The sequence below is a fragment of the Juglans regia genome, chromosome 11 (assembly GCF_001411555.2).
Source record: "Juglans regia cultivar Chandler chromosome 11, Walnut 2.0, whole genome shotgun sequence".
In the NCBI taxonomy this organism is placed as follows: Eukaryota; Viridiplantae; Streptophyta; class Magnoliopsida; order Fagales; family Juglandaceae; genus Juglans; species Juglans regia.
In genome coordinates this window covers 2,272,474-2,295,144 of record NC_049911.1, presented here as the reverse complement: position 1 = coordinate 2,295,144, position 22,671 = coordinate 2,272,474, and the positions used below count along the sequence as shown (strand labels likewise).

Here is a 22,671-nt window from a genome sequence, read left to right as displayed (position 1 = left end):
AGGAGTGTATGCTTGATTGGGGCATTGACAAAATCCTCACAATTACGGTGGACAATGCTACCTCTAACGACTCTGCTATTGATTGGTTGAGAACAAGGGAAATAGGAAGTGAGGATTGTGTTGCAGCTCACGAGTTTATTCACATGAGGTGTACGACACACATCTTAAACCTTGTTGTGAGTGAAGGTTTGAAAGATGTTGATGACTCGATCATAAGAGTCAGAAATTTGATTAAGTATGTGAAGTCTTCTCCCCAAAGACTTGCCACTTTCAAGTCTTGTGTTGATAGGTCAAAAGTGTCATGTTCTAGTTTCTTGTGCCTCGACGTGCCTACTAGATGGAACTCGACTTTTCTTATGTTGGACGTGGCTGAGAAGTATCAAAAAGCCTTCCAACTTTTGCTTGATGAGGATCCCTACTCAAGAGTTTATTTATCTGAGGATGGGCATGGGAAAAAGGGTCTAAGAGCTCCTAAGGCTGATGATTGGGAGACCATAAGAAACTTTTCGAAGTTTCTTCATGTATTTTATAATGTCACCATGTGTATTTCTGGTACACTATATGTTACATCAAATTTGTATGTCCAATAGCTCATTAATATTCATAAAAATTTGAATGTTTTTTGTACCAATAGTAATCGACGCTTGAGTTCAATGGCTTTGAGAATGAAGACAAAATATAATAAATATTGGGGTGATATTGAAAAAATAATTGATTGTTGTTTGTTGCTGCCATTCTTGATCCACGGTACAAATTAGTTGCTCAAGCATATTGGTTCAACAAAACATTGGGGGATGAGAGGGGTGAGGAGTTTGCTGTACTCCTCAAGAGAGATATGGAATATTTATATGAACAATATGTAGGGTTTTGTGGTGGCCGCGTAACTGGGTCTAAGTCAAATCGGAGTCGGAGTGGTGAGGCTAGTGCATCAATGGGGAGTAATAGTGGTACCGGTAATGATGATGATCCCATGGACTTTTTGTTCGAATTCCATAAAGATAAAAAATCAGCATCCTTGATGGATTGTAAGTCTGAACTAGAGCGGTATTTGTTGGAGGATGTTGAGATTCCTACTGGAATTTTGAAATTTTGGTATGGTGGAAAGTCAACTCAAGCAAATATCCGGTTCTTGCCCTAATGGCAAGAGATATCTTGGCCATTCCGATCACCACCGTTGCATCTGAGTCGGCATTTAGCACAGGAGGCCGTGTCCTGGATCCATTTAGGAGTTCTTTGGCTCCTAGAACTGTCGAAGCTCTTGTGTGCACGCAAAACTGGTTGAAATCAACTCCTATATGCTTGAGTCAAAATTATACGGATGCCATTGATGATGCGGAGAGTTATAAGTTAGACTCAGGTAATGTATTTAGAGATTTTTTTAAGTTGTTATATATGTTGATTTTGACATTTTCTGATACTAACCTCTTATACTTTAACATCTTAATGTAGAATTAATCACTGGTATGGCCAACTTACTTCGTGAAGATGATTGACAATTTGACATATTGAGCCTTTGAGGTTTGAGCTACTATCCAAAATACTAAATGCTTCATGCTAAATTCTGTTTACTTTTCAAAGACAACTATGCTATCTACTTCTACTTTATTTATACCATTGGTCCATATATATTTAAGTTTCCGAGACCTTACTTCTACTTTGTTTATTTTTCATATGATATTAAAGTTGGGTTGTTTTTCTTACTAATATTTTCATTTTTTTTCAGGCACAACTTGAAAGTTGGAAGTTGGAACATTTGGAAATTTGTAACATTTAATATATTTTGGTTCATTTGTTGGGCATTTAGAATGTTGTAATTTGGAAGCTTGTAATTTATTTTATTTTGGTGCATTTGAAAGTTTGTAATTAAATATTTAAATGTTGTTGGAACATTTATTTTGGTTGGCTCTTAGAACATTTTAGATTTCTTTTTTGTTAGATATGTGATGGATGATGGATGGTAGGTGTGATATGTGGATGTTTATTGAAGTGATTATTATTTAGTTGGATGTGGATATGAGGATATGGATGATGGATGATGTAAATATCAGTAAGTTTGGCCCTTTGAAATAGGTGTGATATGCAGGTTTTTGTTTGCATGTTCTTTTAGTATAATGATAACATTAGATTGATATTGCATGCATGTCTAGGTTTTCTATTTAGTTTAGATTGTAATATTGAGAAAGTTGAAATTTGAAAGCTCACAAATTTTTTTTTTTTTTTTTTAAAGTGGGTCAAATATGAAGTTAAAAAAGATAAAAAAATAAAATAAAAAAATCTGACTCCGCTCCGACAAGTCGGAGTCGGAGTCGGAGCGGATTATGTACATTGCGGAGTCGGAGTCGGAGTCGGAGGTTGGGCCCTCCGACTCCGAATCAATCGGTGCTCAGCCCTAAGAGATCGCAAGAGGAGCTGAAAGATTTATTCTTTATAACTCTTTGTATTTGAGCCATTGTTATTGACTTGAATGACATGAACCTTCATGATTTTCTTATCCATAATGCGCCTACGTAGTGAAGGGCATGCCTTTGTTTTTACTGTTTAGAATTCTGTACATGGCTCTACCTATTATTTGATCAATAAAATTTGTTTACTTATTTTTTTTTTTAAAAAAAGTAACTTTACGTATTGACATAACACATCAGATTAAGCTAATTTATAAGTTACTTTTAAAAATCACTTTCTAGCTAAGGCATTATTATTTTACTCACCAATTTGGTACACTGAGGTTTACTATTTTTTTAGAAATACTTTTTGATGTAAAATAAATTTCATAATATATTTTAAAATCAGTTTTACACTATTATATTTGTTTTTAGATATAAATCAATTATTATGAAAAATAATATGTGTAATTTTAGGGGTGTGCAAATTTAACACACTTTCTTAAAAAAATGATAAATTTGAGATCCACACTTTCTTAAGTCTTGTGCACTTCACTTTTTTTAAATGAAGTGTGCAAGAGTTATATATTTTAAAATTAAAATTATATTTAGTATTATTCAATTTCGATTTAAGTTTTTACAATAGAATTATTTTATTTTTAAATTTGTGTGAAGAGCAAATTATTCACATAATTTAAATGATAAGATTTAATTATAAAATTAAAAATTAAAAGTTTATCTTCAAAATATATAATAGAAGGTAAATTTTATAATAACAATACCCTTTATAATATATTTTCCGGTAGATAAAGAGACATAAACAGGTTAACAACACCCCATTCGTGCGCATTGTCGGTAGAGTTAGGAGCGGACATGCAAGTATGGAACCCATCGTAATTCCGAAGCAGTTGGCTTTTACCGCTCCTGATTTGTTTTATTTTTTCACGATACGAAAAATAAACAGTTTGCTGGTAAATTTTTAAAATTTGTTTTGGTAATTTTGCTGATACCTACCTAGTGCACTGTCTGGGAAGCCCAGAGGAAGCGTGAGCGTGAAAGAGGGGGCATAAGAAGAAGCCGAAAGAAGAACGGAGTTTTGAACTGTTGGGACTGACAGCGAAATTGGGTGAGAGGGAGTTCTGGAATTCCCAGATTTCCTTATTACACTTTTTTTAAGACATAACTTGTGGGTATCTCCGCTCCACTGGGTAGTTTCGTATATTTATGTTGCCGAGTTTCTTTCTCATTGTTCAACCCTATTTCAAACCCTAGTTTCAGGTACATCTCTCTCGTATTATCTTTATTGCTTTTCTTTTAATTAATATATATAGGTGTGTGCGCGTGCATGCCTGTTCTTGAACTCTATGCCTTTGAGAAATTCTTTCCTATTCAAGATTTAAGATTGATTTTTTTTCCGGGTATAGTAATTTATTTGGAGACAAATGCTGTTTGTTTTATTTCCTACTAAACCCATGTGATATTCTTTTGAATTATTTTTTCAAGTATGTGCGTTGCTTTATGGGTTGCTTGATCAATTTGTTTCGTGCATTATATTTTGAGGGTTTTGATGTTCAGAGTATGCAATCCCGCATGTATCATATTTTTGTTTTTTTTATGAGATTAACCCTATAACATATAGTCCTAACCTGGGATCGCCCCTGCCTCCAGATCATGGGGGATTCTGGCTTAGGAGACCTCATGGCGTGAGTTCATAGAGTTATATGTGTTCCTTGCACTAATTCTAGTTTCAAGTCTACTCATTGAACCATCTTGCAGCATATAGCACTTTTATTGAATCTCATGCCATTTATGGCTGGTTTTGGATGCCTTCTTTCTTCACCTTTGCATAGGGCTGCTCCTTGGCAGTTGGTCATTGCCAGCTGGTTCCTAGTGTTTGGTTTCTTTCACATGTACAGCATCGTTTGATGGCTTTATACTAATTTAGTATTTGTGGTAAGTGTTAAAGGATTATCTGCAGGTTGCTCTTGTTAGTCTAGTGCTCTGCATGTTGTTTACCTTTTGGAGTTTACCATAGCGTGAGTTGATGGATAATCCCCGAACAACATCTGGGAATGCTGAGGATAATGTTGGAATTCCAGATGATTTGCGTTGCAAGAGGTCGGATGGGAAACAGTGGAGGTGCACTGCAATGTCCATGCCTGATAAAACAGTATGTGAGAAGCACTACATCCAGGCAAAGAAGAGGGCAGCTAATTCTGCAATGAGAGCTAATCTAAAGAAAGCCAAGAGGAAGCCAGTAGGCGAGAGTGATATTTACTTGGAGAGTAAGAGTGATGATTTTGATGAACCGCCTATGAACACAAAAGTTGAGGATCATCCTCATGTCCCTGGGAAAAAGCTGTTTGAGAAGGTATCAAAAAATCAGTTTCGCTATTCACCTGATACACCACCTATGAGGAGTTTACCCGGACGTAATCCTTCAAAGGCAAATGAAAATTTACAAAGAGATGCTGGACAGTTTGAAGAAAACTGGAGGTCTTATAAGACACCGCCTGCTTCTGCCATGGAATCATCCAAGCAGAGATCACAAAGGAGCTTTGATGCTACAACGGTGAGTTGAGTTGCAAAACATTTGGCTTCATCTCTTGAGGACAAGCATATATTCTATTTTTTTAGAGTAAATAGAAACCCTTAACTCATATCCATATAGAAACAATTTACTTACATTAACCCTTAAGGTTGGCTCAAGTGGTAAAGACCTTGGTCTTGGTGGTATGCTCCCTTCAAGGTCCAAGGTTCGAATCCCACTAGATGCAAACAATCTCTAGGGGCCATCGGACTGGGGCGTCTTCACCTTGAATTACCCGAGGTGCACTTGCGGAAAACTTCTTGTTGAGGGCCTATGCACCCCTGGTATTAGTTGGGATAGCGTTCTTGGACACCTGGTGCCAATAAAAAAAAAACAATTAACTTACATTTTTATATTCTCAATTTCTTTTTTGTCCGTGTGTTTTAGATTGTAACTTTCTAGGAGAACCTTTCGCGTAGCCCGTCTACTTAAGTTGTTCTTCTTTTTCTAATAAATTTATTACTTATCAAAACAAAAGAAAAAAGAAAAGGAAAGCATGGAAGGATCCTAGAGTGAATGCCTTGTAGGAAGAGTGCCCAAGAAAGTATTTTTTACTTTAAGATACATTGTTCAAACGAGGGTAACACCATTGTAGATAAACTATATACGAACCATCTGTGATGAATGGTATGTCTTGCCCTTAGCTTCCTTGGTAACTGTTTTCTCTCCGTACTGTTTTCTAACATGAGGTTGTTATAGTAACTCTGGAATCATTTTCCCATTATTTTTTCTGTGAGGTTGTTATAGTTTTTGAGTTAAGATGGGTGCTGTAAAACACTTATTCATAGAAAATAAGATGTTCATCTTATCTCTGGAGGAGGGAAACTGCTTTCGTATTATTAAAAGAGGTAGGAAGTTTTTTAAGGTGATGTCTTTCACCACTTCTTGTTCTCGCTGGCTGGCAAATACGATGGAGGAGTGCTATTTTGCAGAGGGAAGAAAGGAGTTCTACAAGACTTTTCGAGCTGGGTCCATGGCATTAGTTGCTCATCGGCGTGTTAATTCTTTTGGGCTTTACCTAGAAGTAACTGAATATGATGGTCATGGATGTCGAGGAATGCTGGTGTTTCCGGTAGGAATGGAAGGACATGGGTGGAAAAATATGTCCATGGATATGAAGCTTATGCTGTCTTGCTCCTCTAAGGGTCGGGCAGTGAGTCAAGATGGAGGGAAGGGGAAAGAGGTGGGTGGGCAAGCTAGATCCTATGTCGAGGTTGTTGGTGGTGGTAGAGGAGGTAGTAGGGTGGTGGTGCATGGCATTACATGTCAGAAGATGATTTCTCAATTTGGAGAAAAGGACAAAGAGAAAGGGGGTGTAGGGGAGTGCTCTCGGCCTGACAGTACTTCCTTAGAATTAGTTGGAGCTGTTTTGTCGAGTCCCTGCGCAGTTGTAAGGGAGGAACAAATTACCCTTTTTGATTTGAAACTGGAGCTAAAAGGCGTGAAGGGTGAACTTAGTAATCTGAAGAAGGCTATTGAAGCTCTTGTAGGAAATGTAGACTTGGGCCTAGGAGTGGGATTGGGTCATCAGGGGGCTGGATTAAGGCTGAAAGCCAAGATGGGCCTGGGCCGGTCACGCCAGGCCCAACCCAAGATGAGGTGGCGCCTCAAGAGGGTTGGGCCTTCACCTGTGAAGGGCCCGAAAGCCATTGGGCCGTATGGGCCTCTGGCCCAACAATGGAAATTGCAGTTGACAACCATCGGCGACTCGGCGCCGTTGTCCTCAGGGACTGCTTCCGGTGATATTTGCGGTGGAAACCTAGGGCCGGAAGCATACTTGTGTATAGAGGAGGGTGCGCATCTGATGGGGATGTTATCGGAAGGTTCGTTGACTTGTGGGGTGGCACAGAAGGGTGTGATGGACCCCTCTGGGTTGACTCCACCCATCACGACGGTAGTAACGATGTCGCCGGCGTCTGTGGAAATGACTTTCCCGCAAGAAGCTACAGAGGAGTGAACTGGTATGTCATCGGGAGGATCACTGACTCATGGGGTGGCACAGAAGGGTGCGACAGAACCCTTTGGACTGCCTCCTGTCATCATGATGGCGATAATGTCGTTGTCGGCATCTATGGAAAATACTATCCCGCACGAGGCTATAGAGGAGAGGATGGGGGAGCTGTTGGGTGGGTCGAAACCCTGTGAAAAGTCATAGAACTCGCCGGCGGACCCCTGGTGTCCTCAACTGCCCAAATAGTGAGTTTGGCGCCAAAACTTTCTTCAGCTGCCGTGAAACTCAGTTTGGAGGACCATCATAGTGTGGGAAGGCTGGGTAATTCAGAGGACAGTGCAATGGAAGGTATTTTGGTAGTTTGTGACTCTTCAAATAGAGGGGAGATGATGATCGAAGGAAGGGTGAATGCAGTGAGGGGTAGATGCCTTGTTGAGGGGATAGAACCCATTCCATTGAAATCGTTTCATCCTAGGGTCTCAGATTGTGTAATCCAAACAGCTATGGAGATCAAACATCTTGTTGGGATTACATGTGTGGGTTTTGAAGATGAATTTTTGACATTAGTCACAGCTGTTGAAGCTGCAAATACACAAACTAATGCTGGTCCCTTGTAGGCTTTGGACAAAAAGAGAGAGAGAGAGAGAACTCAAGAGGCTTATGTGGGATATGAACGATGATGGAGGGGAGCGTAGTTCTTCTCGGGGGCTTGGGAAGGGAAGGGCAACGATGGTTTTGTTATGTAACCAAAAATTATATCTTGGAACGTAAGGGGGCTGAACGAGCAGGCCAAACAACTCCAAGTCAGAAACTTACTTCGACAAAGGCAGGGTGATTTCATTTGCTTGCAAGAGACCAAACTTGAACTAATTACGAGGCAAATAATTTGTAGTTTGTGGAGAGGGCATCATGTTGGATGGTCGTATCTACCTTCCAAAGGTGCATCGGGTGGTGTTCTTATCATGTTCGATAAAAGAGTGGTGGAAAGAGTAGAGGAATGTGTGGGTGAATTCACTGTGGCGTGCTCTTTTGTAAATGTAGAAGATGGGTTCCGTTGGGCATTTGCAGGGTGTATACGGTCCGAATATTGACTCAGAAAGAAGCTTATTGTGGGAAGAATTGGCTGGAATCCTTAGTTGGTGGGAATTACCAAGTTGTATAGGGGGAGACTTCAATGTATCTCGCTTCCCGAGTGAACGGTCAGGTACATCCCACATCACTCCCGCTATGAGGGAATTCTCTGGTTTCATTTCAGAACAGGAGCTCATAGATATTCCACTTACGAGAGGCTTATATACTTGGTCCAACACTCGAGATATCCCTTCTTGGTCGAGAATCGATAGATTTTTGTTAATTTCAGAATGAGAATCACACTTTCCTGAAGTTATTCAAAGACGATTACCTAGAGATTGTTCCGACCACTTCCCTATCCTTTTGGATTGTGGAGGCATCCAAGGAGGCAGAAGGTATTTCAAATTTGAAAATATGTGGCTTAAATCTGACGGTTTTGTAGACTGGGTCAGGCAATGGTAGTCTTCATATGAATTCCAAGGATCTCCAAGCTACATTCTGGCAAGGAAACTAAAAGCGCTGAAATATGACTTGAAGTTATGGAATGAACAAGTGTTTGTCAATATTATATTACAGCAACGTTCCCTTATGGAGGAGTTACAGGGCCTGTAGGGGGAGGAGGCAAGAATTCTGAACGAAGCTGAAAAAGTTCGCAAGAGACAGTTAGTTACAGATCTTGAATGAGTATTACTAATGGAAGAGACCTCTTAGAGACAGAAATTTAGGGCTTTATGGCTTAAGATGCACAAAATTCTTTCACAGGGTGGCCAATTCGCGTCAAAGGATCAATGCTATAGATACTTTAATGGTTGATGGTGTAGTTTTTTCGGATCAGCCAAGTATTGAGGAGCACATGGGACAATATTATGAACATCTCTGAACTGAACAACAATCTTGGAGACCGTTAGCAGATGGGTTGACGTTCTTAGCTTTAGATCAACAGGGTGCAGGGTGGTTGGAGAGGCCCTGATGAAGAAGTATGCAAAGTTGTTCGTGGCATGGCTAGTGATAAGGCCCTTGGCCCTGATGCTTTTACCATGGGTTTTTTCCAAACTTGTTGGGAAGTGATCAAGGGTGATCTTATGCTAGTTTTTCAAGAGTTCCATTATTATGCTAGTTTTGAAAGAAGCCTCAATGCCACCTCTTAGCACTCATACCAAAAAAGGTGGGGTTCGTGATTATCGTCCTATTAGCCTTGTGACTGGGATCTATAAGATTCTCTTCAAAGTGCTAGCAAACCGATTGAGCACGGTGATGGAGAAGTTAATCTCGAAGCCACAAAACACATTTGTTAAAGGTAGACAAATCCTAGACTCGGTTCTAATTGCAAATGAGGTGTTGGATGGACGTCTCAAATCTCAAGAACCTGGGTTAATCTGCAAATTAGACATGGAAAAAGCCTATGATCATGTCAACTGGAAATTTCTGCTCTATTTACTTGAAAAATGTAGTTTTGGAGAGAGATGGATAAAATGGATAAAGTTTTGTATCTCAACAGCTCGATTCTCTATATTGGTGAACAGTTCTCCAGTGGGCTTCTTTAACTCCTCTCATGGGTTGAGATAGGGAGATTCGCTATCTCCATTACTCTTCCTATATGTCATGGAAGCCCTTAGTAAGATGATGGTAGGTCTTGTGGAAGGCGGCTCTCTCCACGGTTTCCTGGTGGGGAATGGTTCTCTTAATATTTCTCATTTGCTGTTTGCTGATGACACTCTTATATTCTGTGGAGCAAATCTTGGGCATATCCAATCTTTGAGGACTCTACTTTTTTGTTTCGAAGTCGTTTCGAGTTTGAAAGTTAATATGTCAAAGTCTGAGATGGTGCCAGTGGGTAATGTTCCTGATGTGGCAACTCTAGCCTCTCTTGGGATGTAAGGTATCTTCTCTACCTCTTAAGTATCTTGGATTACCATTGAGTGCCTCCTTCAAATCAAAGCAGATTTGGAATCCTGTGGTTGAAAAGGTAGAGCGTAGGCTGGCATCTTGGAAGAAGTTGTATTTATCGAAATGCAGTAGGCTTACATTGAAAGTACTCTCTCTAACCTATCCACCTATTTTTTGTCGCTGTTCTCACTCCCAGCAAAGATTGCCAACCATATTGAGAAGTTACAATGTGATTTCTTGTGGAGTGGTTTGGAGGATGAGTTCAAGTACCATCTAGTCAATTGGAACACGGTATGCATTCCAGTTTTTGGGAGTGGTTTGGGTATTCATAATTTGACGAAATTCAACCAAGCTTTATTGGGTAAATGGCTGTGGCGGTATCAACAAGAACGAGGGTTTTTGTGGAAGTCTGTCATTGATGCACAGGTTGGGAAAGCATGGGGTGGTTGGTGCTTGAATGAGGTATGTGGTTCACATGGGGTAGGGTTGTGGAAAAACATTAGGAAGGGTTGGGAGACTTTTAGGAGACAGACACATACTGTTGTGGGCGATGGCTCTCGCGTCAGATTTTGGCATGATAAATGGTGTGGTGAACGTTGTCTCAAAGACACCTTCCCCGCTATTTTTGAGTTAGCATGAGTAAAGGAGGCAGCGACAGCGGACCTTTTGGCTTTTTCTAATGGCTTCCCTCAATGGACTGTGGACTTCACTAGGGCAGCCCAAGATTGGGAGATGGAGGTTATTTCAGACTTCTATGCAGCTTTGTATTCAGTACGTATGACTAAGGGTATGCTGGATAGGATGTTTTGGAGCCCTTCCAAAAAAGGTAAATTTACGGTCCGATCATTTCACAGAGTTTTATCGAACCCGGGTAGGCTCTTATTCCCATGGAAGAGCATTTGGCAGACCAAAGCTCCCTCAAAAGCAGCTTTTTTTGTTTGGACAACAACTTTGGATAAAATTCTCACCACGAATAATCTCAGGAGACGTCGATTAATGGTATTAGACGGGTGTTATATGTGTAAGAAAGATGGCGAATCTGTTGATCATTTGTTTCTACATTGCGAGGTGGCTAGGACCCTGTGGGATATTTTTTTACACTGACTTGGGTTATCATGGGTTATGCCCGGCAGATTGTTGGACTTTCTAGCATGCTGGAGAGGCCTTCGAGGAAATACACAAGTTGCAACAATATGGAAAATGGTCCCTATATGTATGTGTTGGTGTATTTGGCGGGAGCGAAATGATAGAAGCTTTGAAAACCAAGAGAGAACAATGGAGGAGCTGAAAGTTTTTTTCTTTAAAACTTTGTTTTCTTGGGTGGAGGCTGTTGTTTGTAATGGACTCAATGTCCATGACTTTCTTCTTTCAATTGTACATTATAGATAGGAATTTTTCATGTATACTTCTTGTGTACTTGGGCTTTGCCTATTATTATGAATAAAACTTCTTGATTACTTATCAAAAAAGTAAGTATGAGAAAAAGAAGCTGATATCTGGGATAAAATTGAACATATTTTTAATGGCACAAGTGGTATCCTTGGACCTTTTTAAAATATTTGTTTATTTAATGTGTTCATTTTTTACACTCTCTTAAACTCGATGAATTCTCCTCCATAATGACAATACAGCTGTTAATGTCCAAATGTCCAAATAACAACAGCCTTGGCTCCAGCTCTTTTACTGTCTTTCAAGCCAGATGATCCCATGAAAGAAAGGACAGCCTCATGATTTTCCTTTCTTCAAACCTTTTGACACCTTGGTTTTCAAGTGAGCTTCAAAGTTAGAGTAGAGAAAATCATGAGGAAATTATTATTGTTGTTATGATCTCTCTGCAGCTTATTAATATAGAGCGACTGAAGGCTGAAAGTTACAATTTAAGCCACACGATGTTAAGGATACATGATACATCATATGTCCCTTTATTATTGTCATCAAGAGTCTATCTGTAAGAATCATGAGGTCAAAATTCAATACTGATAACTGATTTTTCCCAGGAGATTCCATGCTACGTGAGCCAGTGCTGGTTGGGGGTTTCCATAACTCAGTATTATAATCCTTTGATTATTAGTTAGTTACCACCGCTTTACCTTTTTTTGTTTTTATAATCTGACACTGAGGTTTACAAGCTTTTTTCAGGAATACTCGGATGGGAGCATGGATTCCTCTGAAAATGCTGGGGGGCAAACATGCCACCAGTGCCGAAGGAATGATAGGGACATAGTTATTTGGTGCCTCAGATGTGATAAGAGAGGATATTGCCACAGCTGTATCTCCACATGGTTAGGGTTTCATGATTTAGATACAAGTTAATATTCTTGTTTCAACTTTTACTACTTGGTATTTATGCGTCAATATCTCAGGTACTCGGATATCCCATTGGAAGAAATCCAGAGAAGTTGTCCTGCATGTCGTGGTACATGTAATTGCAAAGTGTGCTTGCGCTCGGATAATTCAATAAAGGTATTTCATATATGGATTGAAAGCTTTTTTTAACATCATTAAATGTAACGACTCGGAAGACGCAAGCCATACCTAGGCTCATACTCCATAAGGATTGGTCTAGGTTACAATTGGAGTCCCATGAAATCATTATAAAGGGCTTCAACTTTGCCCTCCCAAGGAATGTGGAATCCATTCAGATACATAATCACAGAATTTTTGTATTACAATCTTCCCCCCTTACATTCCATAGGTTGGGTTTGGCTCATAGCTCACATGACTCAAGTCCCACAAGTTGGGTTTGAGTCTGATACCATTGGTAACGACCCAAGGAAGGCTCAAGCCACATTTAGGCCATACACCAAAAGATTAGTCAATATTGTTTTTTTTGATAAGTCAAAAGATTAGTCAACATTACTATTGGAATCCCTTAGAATAATAATGAAGGGCTTTAACTTCTCCATCTCAAGCAATGTGGCCCTTAGAATAATATTGAAGGGCTTTAACTTCTCGATTAAGCAATGTGGATCCCATTCATCACCTTCTCATAGCACAATCACACAATTTGGGATATCATGTTAAGTTTCAATAATCTCACAAAACATGCATACCTAGTTTCGTTGGGCATGATTCTATGATCTTATTACTCTGATGAATGAGTTTCAGGTAAGGATTCGAGAGATACGTGTTCTAGACAAGTTGAAATATCTCCACTGCCTGTTATCTTCGGTGCTTCCAGTAGTTAAGCAAATTCATCATGAGCAGGCCTTTGAAGTAGAACTAGAAAAAAAGTTGCAAGGTAAGATGCCTATGATGCTCCAATTAAAATTTAGTTTTTATTTTATTTTTTATTTGGGTATATATCTTTTATATTTTACTTGACAAAATTTGTGTTCATATATGTCTTCAGGAAGTTCGTATCTTGCCAGGACAAAGTTGAATGCAGATGAGCAGATGTGCTGGTACCTTACGAGCACTTATGAATTTTGCATGAATATTGATTGGTTTATAAGACATCAAAGCCTCAAAAAGTATTTATGGGAAAGTGTTCAACATGATATTATTGCATCTGATTTTAGTTATTTGTCTTCAACAGGAAAGGAAAAGATTTTAATTTTTAGTTCATCTCTTGTATACTTCCTGTGTACTTGGGCTATGCCTATTTACTTGTCAATAAAAATTTCTTATTACTTATAAAAAAAAGTTCATTTTGATTTCTGATTCCCTTACTTCATTTCTTTATGTGATTTGTTTATATAAAGGTGAGTTCTTGTTTTAGAGGACTGCAGTTCACTCTGATGTTCTTCGTGCAGCAATTTCTGCAGGATACCCATAATAGATTATCATCGGCATTGTGCAAAGTGCTCATATGATCTGTGCCTTAGTTGCTGTCAAGATCTTCGGGAAGCATCTCCAACTGGTGTTAACGGTGAATTTGTAGATAGTAAGATTAGTGGGAAAAGTCAAGAGAAAGTAACTGGATCAGAACAAGTGAAAGTATCCAAACTAAGACTAATTTTACCAGATAAGTTTCCGGGTTGGCAAGCCAACAATGATGGCAGTATTCCATGTCCTTCAAAGGAGTATGGTGGCTGCGGTTATTCGTCATTAAATTTAAGCCGCATTTTTAAGATGAACTGGGTTGCAAAACTGGTAAAAAATGTGGATGAGCTTGTTAGTGGCTGCATGATCAACGATACTGGAAGCCCACAAAACATTGGGTTGGATGATCCCAGACTCTGCCAATATGCTCATAGGGAGGACAGCGATGATAATTTCCTGTACTGCCCAACATCTCAAGATATCAAATCTGAGGGGATTGGAAATTTTAGAAAGCACTGGGCCAGGGGTGAACCTCTCATTGTCAAACAGGTGTTTGATAGCTCATCCACCTCAAGCTGGGATCCAGTGGTTATATGGAGAGGAGTACGGGAGACAGCAGATGAGAAAATGAAAGATGAGAACAGAATGGTGAAGGCCACAGATTGCTTAGACTGGTCTGAGGTAGCTCTAACAGCTCTTTCTTTATATTCTCTGTTCAAGGCTTTTGTGTTTTCGCTCATGTCTCTGTTGATTGTAGTCAAAGAACTTTATATTGGATAGAATGGTAATTGGCTGATAATATCTACTAGTTTGCCTTATATTTCGTTTCCGTGGTTTGACATGATGGCAGGTTGACATCGAACTTGGTCAGTTTATCAAAGGCTACTCTGAGGGACGAACTCATGAAAATGGTTGGCCCGAAATGTTGAAGCTGAAGGATTGGCCTTCCCCCAGTGCATCTGAAGAGTTCTTATTGTACCAGAGACCTGAATTTATTAGTAAACTTCCCTTGCTTGAGTATATTCACTCCAAGTGGGGTCTTCTAAATGTTGCTGCAAAGTTGCCCCATTACTCCTTGCAGAATGATGTGGGACCTAAAATTTTTATTTCTTATGGCACTTATGAAGAACTTGATAGAGGTGATTCAGTGACTAATCTCCATTTCAATATGCGTGACATGGTAAGTTATTACTTCTCCCTGTTCTCACTGCCCAATAGTTTATTATATTGACTGTTTAGTGCCTACTTTTTTGTATCCTACCACTGCACTTGATAGCTGTTTTTTTTGTACTTGTGTTGTTAAAATATTAAGAATATGAAATGAGGAAAAATGCTAAGATATTTCTTCCCTTAACTCTTAATCATGCATGCATCTCAAGTTCTAATCTCTTGTTTGATGGTTTACTTTTATATATAATTACGATGGCCCTATTATAAATTAATTTTAAATTTATATTTTATAAGTTCTTTGGAGATCAAACTCTTTTATTTGAAATGAAATCATTATTGAATAGTTTGTATTTTATAAATGATAACCAAATAACACCAGGACAGACTTTTTTTTTTTTTTTTTTATTGGTACCGGGTGTCCAGAAACAGTGTCCCGACTAATCTCAGGGGTGCACAGGCCTTCGGCAAGGAGTTTCTCGCAAGTACACCTTGGGTAATTCAAGAGAAAAATCCCCCAGTCCGATGGCCCCTAGAGATTGTTTGCACCCAAGGGAATTTGAACCTTAGACCTGGGGGGAGCATACCCTCAAGCCCAAGGCCTTTACCACTTGAGCCAACCCCTAGGGGTTAACACCAGGACAGACTGTTGTGATGATTTGAATTAAGTTGGTCTCAATTCTTTAAAAATGCATCATATCTAATCTACTTTTTGATTGAAACCCCTAAGTGTACCTTGAGTCTTACATCTTGAGATTTATGTTATTCTTATCCTCTGTTGTGTCATCTGATGTAGCCAACAAAGTGATCTCTCAAAATTTATTGACATCCTCTGAGCTATGGTCAGGTATACCTATTGGTGCATACATGTGATGTGAAGCTAAAAGGTTGGCAGAGGACACAGACAGAAAAATTACAGAAATCCTCCGAGGCATCTGAGGCTAATGAATCATTGCAGGATCCACAAGTAGGTTTGGACAATAGGTCACCTGATATGTCATTTGATGGTCAATATCTGCAGAATACATGTGGGACAAAATTGGATGCCCATGAAAATGAGTCAGTGGTGGATGGAAGTGTTGAAACCAATGATATTGAAGAGAATAATGTTTGTGAGCAATCAACCATAGATGGTGGAGAAGTTTCAGAAAAGACTCATCCTGGAGTCCTCTGGGATGTGTTTCGACGGCAGGATGTTCCAAAGGTGACTGAATATTTGAGAATTCACTGGAAGGAATTTGGGAAGACTGATATTGTGTCAAATGACTTTGTAAGTTCTGTTCTCACAATCTCATAAAGAAATTGCTCCTTTATTTGGATTGAATGAGCATATTTGATTGTATTTGGCTTGTTTTGTTTTATGTTTCTTATCAAACTTTTTAAATCTCAGGTGAAAAGGCTTCTTTATGATGAAACATTGTTCTTGAATGAGCATCATAAAAGAAAGTTGAAGGAAGAATTTGGTAAGGACAAGTAGCAATTGATTTTTCTAATTATTAATCAAGCTTTTGAGGAGGTTGTAATATGGTTCAATGGTTTTCTTTTATTGTATTAAAGGGAGGGAATGTTCATGAGTTTTTACTTTCTTTTCAGCTTGCTAGTGTAATTAGGTGTCTCTTTTGTATACTACCTGTGTACATGGGCTTTGCCTAGTTGCATTCGATCAATAAAGTTTATTACTTATAAAAAAAAAAAAAAAAAAATGACCCCTTGACTTAGGCAGTATGTTTGAGACATGTATAGTATTAACGACCTGGACAAAGTTATGATCCTTTTTAACTTTGTTCAAGCTTGGGAGGAGGTACTAATATGACCCTTTTTAAGGCTACCATTTACTGTATTAATGGCCTGGACAAAGTTATGGTGGAGCCAACATTTTAAAATAAATTTTGTTCAACTTATTCAAAACAACATTACTGTTGGAAGACATGGTGTGTGGATGGAAAATTTGCAGAACACTGCTTTGGCATTTAAAACCTAGTTGGTTCTCGCTTGGACACTTTTCTCAGGTCATGCAATGCTCAGATTCACTCACTAGTGGAGATTTATTTTTAAGTTGGCTTACCAATTTCTTTTAATTCTTATTCCCTGTGATGTGCGTGTTGATGACATTGGATCATAAGTATTTTTTTAGATTTTTTTGAATGCCTGTTTGTTCCTCTTCCTCAGGAGTTGAGCCGTGGTCTTTTGAACAGCATTTGGGGCAAGCTGTATTTGTTCCTGCTGGATGCCCCTTCCAAGTGAGAAACCTCCAGGTGAGTTCTCTATGGTTACTGAGTTTTATTGTTAAATTACTGAGTTTGAATGAAATGATGTTGCATCTCTTGACTCGCGATTGAAATATTGATTTTGAATTCTTGATGAAAGATGGGGGTCTATGATGTTTCATACGTTAGAGCATGTGTCTAGAGTAATGTAGAAGTTATGCTTTATTAGAGCTTTAGACTGCTGTTTTTGTTTTTGGAGTGATGTAGAAATTATGTTTTATTAGAAGCTTATACGGTTCCACTTTTGTTTTTGTTTTTTAGTTTTATTTTTTATTTTTTTGAGAAGGGGGAGGGGTGTGTCAATCCTTGCGGTTAGGTTGCTTTTTTATCTCGGTTACTACTTACAACAAGAAACCAGGGGTCCCTTTGGGTGCTTCAAGACTCCACTCTCAATATTCAATGTTTTTATTTAAAAACACATTACTAATACAAACTAATTCAAATGTGTATTTTTTTGATCGGTTTCTCAGTAGTTGACCTAGATATTTAATGAGAAATGGGCCCTATCAGTATTTGCTAACAGGAGAAATGAATTTCTGAAAAGTGTGGACTGCCCACTAATTGAAAGGAAAACAAAGTTTATTTCAGACCTCGAAAGTGCTGTCCTCAAATGCTTATATTATGTTATGCCATTCTGTGCAAGGTGCTTTATGTTGTAACATGTCCCTGGGTGAAAAGTTCAGCAGACACGCTATTCCTTTGTGAACTTCTATAACCACTAGATGGGTTCAATTGAAAAGAGATTCCCTGAATTTATATGTTGTAATTTTTTTGACAATTTGAGGAAACATGGTAAGGTTGTTATGGAGTGGTGCTTCATGTGTAAGAAAAATGGTGAATTGATTGATCATTTACTCCTACATTGTGAGGTGGCTAGGGAGTTATGGGATGGGGTTCTTAGTAGATCTGGGTTGAGTTGGGTTATGTCAATGAGAGTGGTGGATCTACTAGCATGTTGGAATAGGCGGCACAGAAGCTCTCAGTTGGCAGCGGCGTGGAGGATGATTCCTTTGTGTATTATGTGGTGTTTATGGTTAGAAAGGAATGAGAGGTGCTTCAACGACAAGGAGCGAACTGTTGAGGATATCTGGAAATTGTTTGTCTTCTTTGCTGCAGTGGTTTTCGGCTATTGTTCTTAAGGGAGGAAATGCTCATGGGTTTTTGTTTTCTTTTCAGGTTTCTAGAATGTAATTAGGTGCTTCTTTTGTATACTTCCTGTGTACATGGGCTTCATCTAGTTTCATTCAATAAAGTTTCTTACTTATAAAAAAAAAAAATATGTTGTAAGTTTTAGAAAAGCTATTCCAGATTATTTTTTAGTGAGGCTGCTCCAGATGTCCAGTGAAATTGGATTTGTTTGTAACATTATATTGACGTTCTTCCCTCTTAAAATTTGCAGTCCACTGTTCAGTTGGGCCTCGATTTCTTATCCCCTGAAAGTCTGGGAGAGGCTGTGAGGTTGGCTGAGGAAATCCGCTGTCTTCCAAATGACCATGAGGCAAAACTACAGGTGTTGGAGGTCAGACAAAGGAAATTTTCCCTAGAAGTATTCAGTTCCTTCCTTCTTCATCTCAGTCTTTATATTTTAGTTTTATACCTTGATACTGTTCATATGTTTTGTTTTTTTCCCATTTTCTATTGAACCATTCTTGTTCTGTTTATTTTTAGTAAACGTTCTCATTTTGTGTTGGCTTCTGAGACAGGTAGGAAAAATATCACTTTATGCCGCAAGTTCAGCCATTAAAGAAGTTCAGAAATTGGTCCTGGATCCAAAGTAAGCAAATCTCATCTTAATTTTCTTATCTTGTTGATCAGTTACCCCCTCCTCCTCCACCCCCACCCCCACCCCGACCCCCCCAACCTGGCTATCTTTTCCGTCCATCCTTTTTTATAAATGCTGAAATGCGTATTCTTTTTTCTGTCAATGACAGACTTGGTGCAGAGCTTGGATTTGAAGATCCTAATTTGACTGCAATGGTTTCAGAGAACTTGGAAAAGATGGTTAAGGGAAGACAGATAACTTGTGCTTGAATTTCTGTACAGTAATTAGGTATAAGAATTCTAGTGTTTTATAATAGGGAGTCACAGCTCTAAATCATGTGTTGTTAATATGTAATTTTTGACTCGCGCTTACAATGGTGCTTTTTGATTATAGACAATGCTGCATGCCTCCTTTAATGAAAACCATTGCAGTATATATTAATAAATGCATGCGAACTATCGTATTAAATCAGTGTGTTAGGAGTCGCATCACATTCCCGAACTGTTTGTTTCTAAGTTTGTTTTGACATTCTCTCCAATTTTAGTTAGATGCAGTATTAAAATCTTATATAGGATTAACTTTATCTGAAATTCTGAGATGTCTGTCACTTTCTAGAATGGAAAGGTATAGGCAATGAAGACAGTATAAAAAGTATAGCCTTGTTAAGGAAAAATGCAATGCAACTTTGTCTCAGTGTTTGGTCAATTAAACTCTGCAACAGGTGCAGTTTCAGTAATACTAAATGAATGAGCCATTGTGTGGAAGTCTGATTCCACCCTTGACCATGCAGATTCTGGTGCCTGAGCGTTTAGTGTGAATAGCCTACCACCACGAGAGCAACAAACTGCAAGATTATGCCGCTGAAATGAGGGGCTCTCAACTCTGAATTCCAGCTCGTAGTATTTGACATTCTTTACAGGATCCTCTCTCAAAGTTGATTCTATCAATGTCCCTTTAACGTCAGGGCGTCTGCCTGACCCTGTAATGCTCCGAACCACTGCTTCTCCCACTTCTTTTGGTCCTCCAAAAGCTTCAATTCTACAAAGAAATGTTCCAAATTAATCATGGGGTCGGGTCACTTTAGAACCTTTACTTGGGGCTTGATTTGAAAATGTAGTTCTAATTAACTAGCAAGTTGTACTAAAAAGGACTAGGAAATCATAATCATATATATGTAGACATGTATAGAAGTACTCACGAGAAGTCTTGAGGAACTGGCGACACAATGACACTAACATTGAGCTCACCGGTTGTACCAGGCGGACCAAATGCAACGACCGGTTCACTAACACTCCGCCGCCGATTATTGGACTTGGCAGTGTTGACGGTCGTGGGCGTGTCAAGTTCTCTTTCCAATCTCTCCAGTGCTCGATATAACAGTGTCTGATCCCCAACCCATTTTGCTGGGTACAGGAATTCTGTTTATTTTGCAACAACAAATACGAAATTAGAGAAGCATATATCAGTACTTGATCTATAAGATCACTTTAACAACTCACATTAGCTGCATGTATAGTTCAACATATTTTTGACAGATTTTAATCTCTGTATATATATATATATATATATATATATATATATATATATATGCACATATACACATGCACTTTTTTCATATATAATAAGGAATCTCTAATAATACCATTTAGATCGATCAAAGACCAGGAATATTGTCCACTCATATTAATATCATATTGATAAGCCCTTTTTAGGGAGTGGACATTCATGATCTGAATGCCATTTTCTTTTTCTATTTTTCGTCCTCTTTTTATTTTATTTTATTTTTAAGAAAAATTATGGAAAAGTTTTTTTGGCTTCAAGGGAACAAAAGAAAGACCCAAAAGAAGAATCTTGACAACATTAATTGTAAGAGTACAATTCACTAACCAAATCCTTCATTTGTCTGAATGTAACGATTGTACCCTCCGATAGGATAAACCACATCTAGCTTCAGATCCCTCCCAGTTTCCGGCGATAATCCGAGAAGAAAACTTGTTACCCCACCAAAATTTGCACCAAGAGCCACTAGGGAGGCTGACCCAACGCCGACTACCAGCCGCCGACCAAACGTCGTTGCTAGCGGTGCAAATTGTTCAGCCGGAGACCTTCCACCAGTCGGCCGGGTTGTCACCTCTTGAACACTCTCTTTCTGGTCACCGGAGGAGTGTGTCATAAAAACCCGGTGAAAATGCACCTTTTTGAATGCATGGTAGTAGTAGTTTTGCAGTGCCATATCTTGCTTTTCTTGTTTGGCTGGGACCGGAATAGCTCATTATATGTACATAGCATGTGTTTTTCCTCGATCGTTGTCGTGTAAAAACACAAATAATGGATTTATGTGGTTGAGTATCACAAAAACCAGTACTACGAGCAGTGTGTCATGATGCACGATTTGAATTATTTAGTCATTCTGTGGGAAATTGAGAGTAGTTTAATCAGGCCAAGAATTTCAGAAGAAAATAAATTTGTGAAGTGGCTGAATTTTTTCGATGGTGCAAAATGCTTTTAGAGATATACAGATAATGCCTTGCTTTTTCACTCCGAGATAAAGCTTATCTAGTTTTGGTGGACGTCATTGTTTTTGGTTCAGAGTTCTGGCTAGGAGTACTATAGCGTACGTGTCCTCTCAAACAAACCCCCAATTCTTTTTTTTTCCAATTTTCTTTAAACTTATGTTTTTACTCTGATCACTACAAGTACGTCAAAAATGTGTTTTCTAGACCAAGTTCTTAGTCCTAAGAAATTAGTTATTTTTGTCGTAAAATTTTTCCGATCTTAACCTATAATCGGATTTTTATCACACTACATGATTTTAAACTATCGAATGAATTCAAATCACATTTTTTTTTATATAGGGGTGGGCAGGGGTTCGAACCTGTTTCTCTTGTTTGGAGACCAGAACGTACCTTATTATGCTATTTGGTTCAAAGGATCTTGACATATGGTTTATATTGAAAACTGAAAGATATATATAAGTTTGAGTTGCACGCATGCTAGCTATAAGAAAAATGATAATTTGTGACGGATTATTTTGACCAATAATAGACTCATTTTGATAGAAAATGATCATTTTCGTCGCATTATATAAGTCGACCTCTTCTCATGCATTAGCTTAAACTTTTGGAATAATTAGTAATGATTTCACATGGTATCAGAGCAGATGTCTTAAATTCGAACTTTGACTCTATATTTTTTTTATTTAATTAAATATTTCACATATTGGGTCTACTAAATGAGAGAGAGTTTGGGCCACATGTGAGGACCGAAGAATGTTAAGAATATAATACAAATAAATAAATCTTTTTTTTTTTCATCCGCTTCAATTTTTTAGACAAATGATATTTTGAAAACAAAAAGTCTATATACAACCGTGTTGCGTCCCCGCTGCGGCATCGGCATCCACGTGGCAAAACGAAAACGACGTCGTCTTGATGTAAACCGAATCCCCTTCATTTCTTCTTTCCCTTTTTGGTTTTTTCTTTCCTTCGATTTCTTCCTCACCTTTCCTTCTCTGAATCTCCATTTCCCCCAGATTAACAACGTATAAAGTGGCTCTTCTTGCAAGGAACAATCACTTGGACCATTAAATTGAATCTCTGAGTACTGACTGAAAGCTTTGGCTGGGATGCATTCATAGTACTACCAAGAGATGCAGTTGAGCCCAAATGCATACCAGCAACTGGAAACGCAAGTGACCAATCATCTATGGCAGCAAGTGCAAAGCTGCTCTATTCAATTCTTTTAAGTTGGTGTTTAATGCCTGTTCAACGCAGGGCCTAAAGAGTCTCAAAAGGACAGGAGATAGCAGATTGGTTTGGCTCAATGTTTGC

The 22,671-nt window shown here is 38.6% G+C and overlaps 2 protein-coding genes across 6 annotated transcripts; one reads left to right on the top strand and one right to left on the bottom strand.

The window, feature by feature from the left end:
• Positions 1-3,242: 3,242 nt before the first annotated feature.
• Positions 3,243-19,312, top strand: LOC109003678 (lysine-specific demethylase JMJ25). Of its 5 annotated transcripts, none has more exons than XM_018981927.2 (14): positions 3,243-3,659; positions 4,481-4,953; positions 12,020-12,162; positions 12,244-12,343; positions 12,989-13,121; positions 13,233-13,284; positions 13,636-14,326; positions 14,496-14,825; positions 15,660-16,082; positions 16,203-16,275; positions 16,982-17,067; positions 18,479-18,625; positions 18,783-18,853; positions 19,011-19,312. In XM_018981927.2, exons 2-14 carry the CDS (start codon positions 4,531-4,533, stop codon positions 19,108-19,110), a joined length of 2,772 nt encoding a protein of 923 aa, XP_018837472.2. In that variant the 5' UTR covers positions 3,243-3,659; positions 4,481-4,530; the 3' UTR covers positions 19,111-19,312. The 5 variants fall into 5 exon arrangements, with proteins under 5 accessions (XP_018837472.2, XP_018837469.2, XP_018837468.2 ...); XM_018981924.2 differs by having other exon boundaries at positions 4,360-4,953; XM_018981923.2 differs by having other exon boundaries at positions 4,348-4,953.
• Positions 19,313-19,466: 154 nt separating this feature from the next.
• On the bottom strand, positions 19,467-21,375 carry LOC109003680 (psbP domain-containing protein 7, chloroplastic). The gene is made up of 3 exons (XM_035695480.1): positions 20,729-21,375; positions 20,040-20,259; positions 19,467-19,879 (listed from the first exon to the last, which is right to left on the bottom strand). The coding sequence occupies exons 1-3, from the start codon at positions 21,072-21,074 to the stop codon at positions 19,543-19,545; spliced, it is 903 nt and encodes a 300-aa protein (XP_035551373.1). The 5' UTR covers positions 21,075-21,375; the 3' UTR covers positions 19,467-19,542.
• Positions 21,376-22,671: the final 1,296 nt, after the last annotated feature.

Coding starts and splice junctions, on each gene's coding strand:
- LOC109003680 (XM_035695480.1), bottom strand. CDS start 21,074: ATGGCACTGCAAAACTACTACTACCATGCATTCAAAAAGGTGCATTTT. Junction 20,260..20,728: donor TCAGACAAATGAAGGATTTG/GTTAGTGAATTG, acceptor CAAAATAAACAG/AATTCCTGTACCCAGCAAAA. Junction 19,880..20,039: donor CCAGTTCCTCAAGACTTCTC/GTGAGTACTTCT, acceptor ATTTCTTTGTAG/AATTGAAGCTTTTGGAGGAC.
- LOC109003678 (XM_018981924.2), top strand. CDS start 4,426: ATGGATAATCCCCGAACAACATCTGGGAATGCTGAGGATAATGTTGGA. Junction 4,954..12,019: donor GGAGCTTTGATGCTACAACG/GTGAGTTGAGTT, acceptor AGCTTTTTTCAG/GAATACTCGGATGGGAGCAT. Junction 18,626..18,782: donor AAAGGAAATTTTCCCTAGAA/GTATTCAGTTCC, acceptor CTTCTGAGACAG/GTAGGAAAAATATCACTTTA.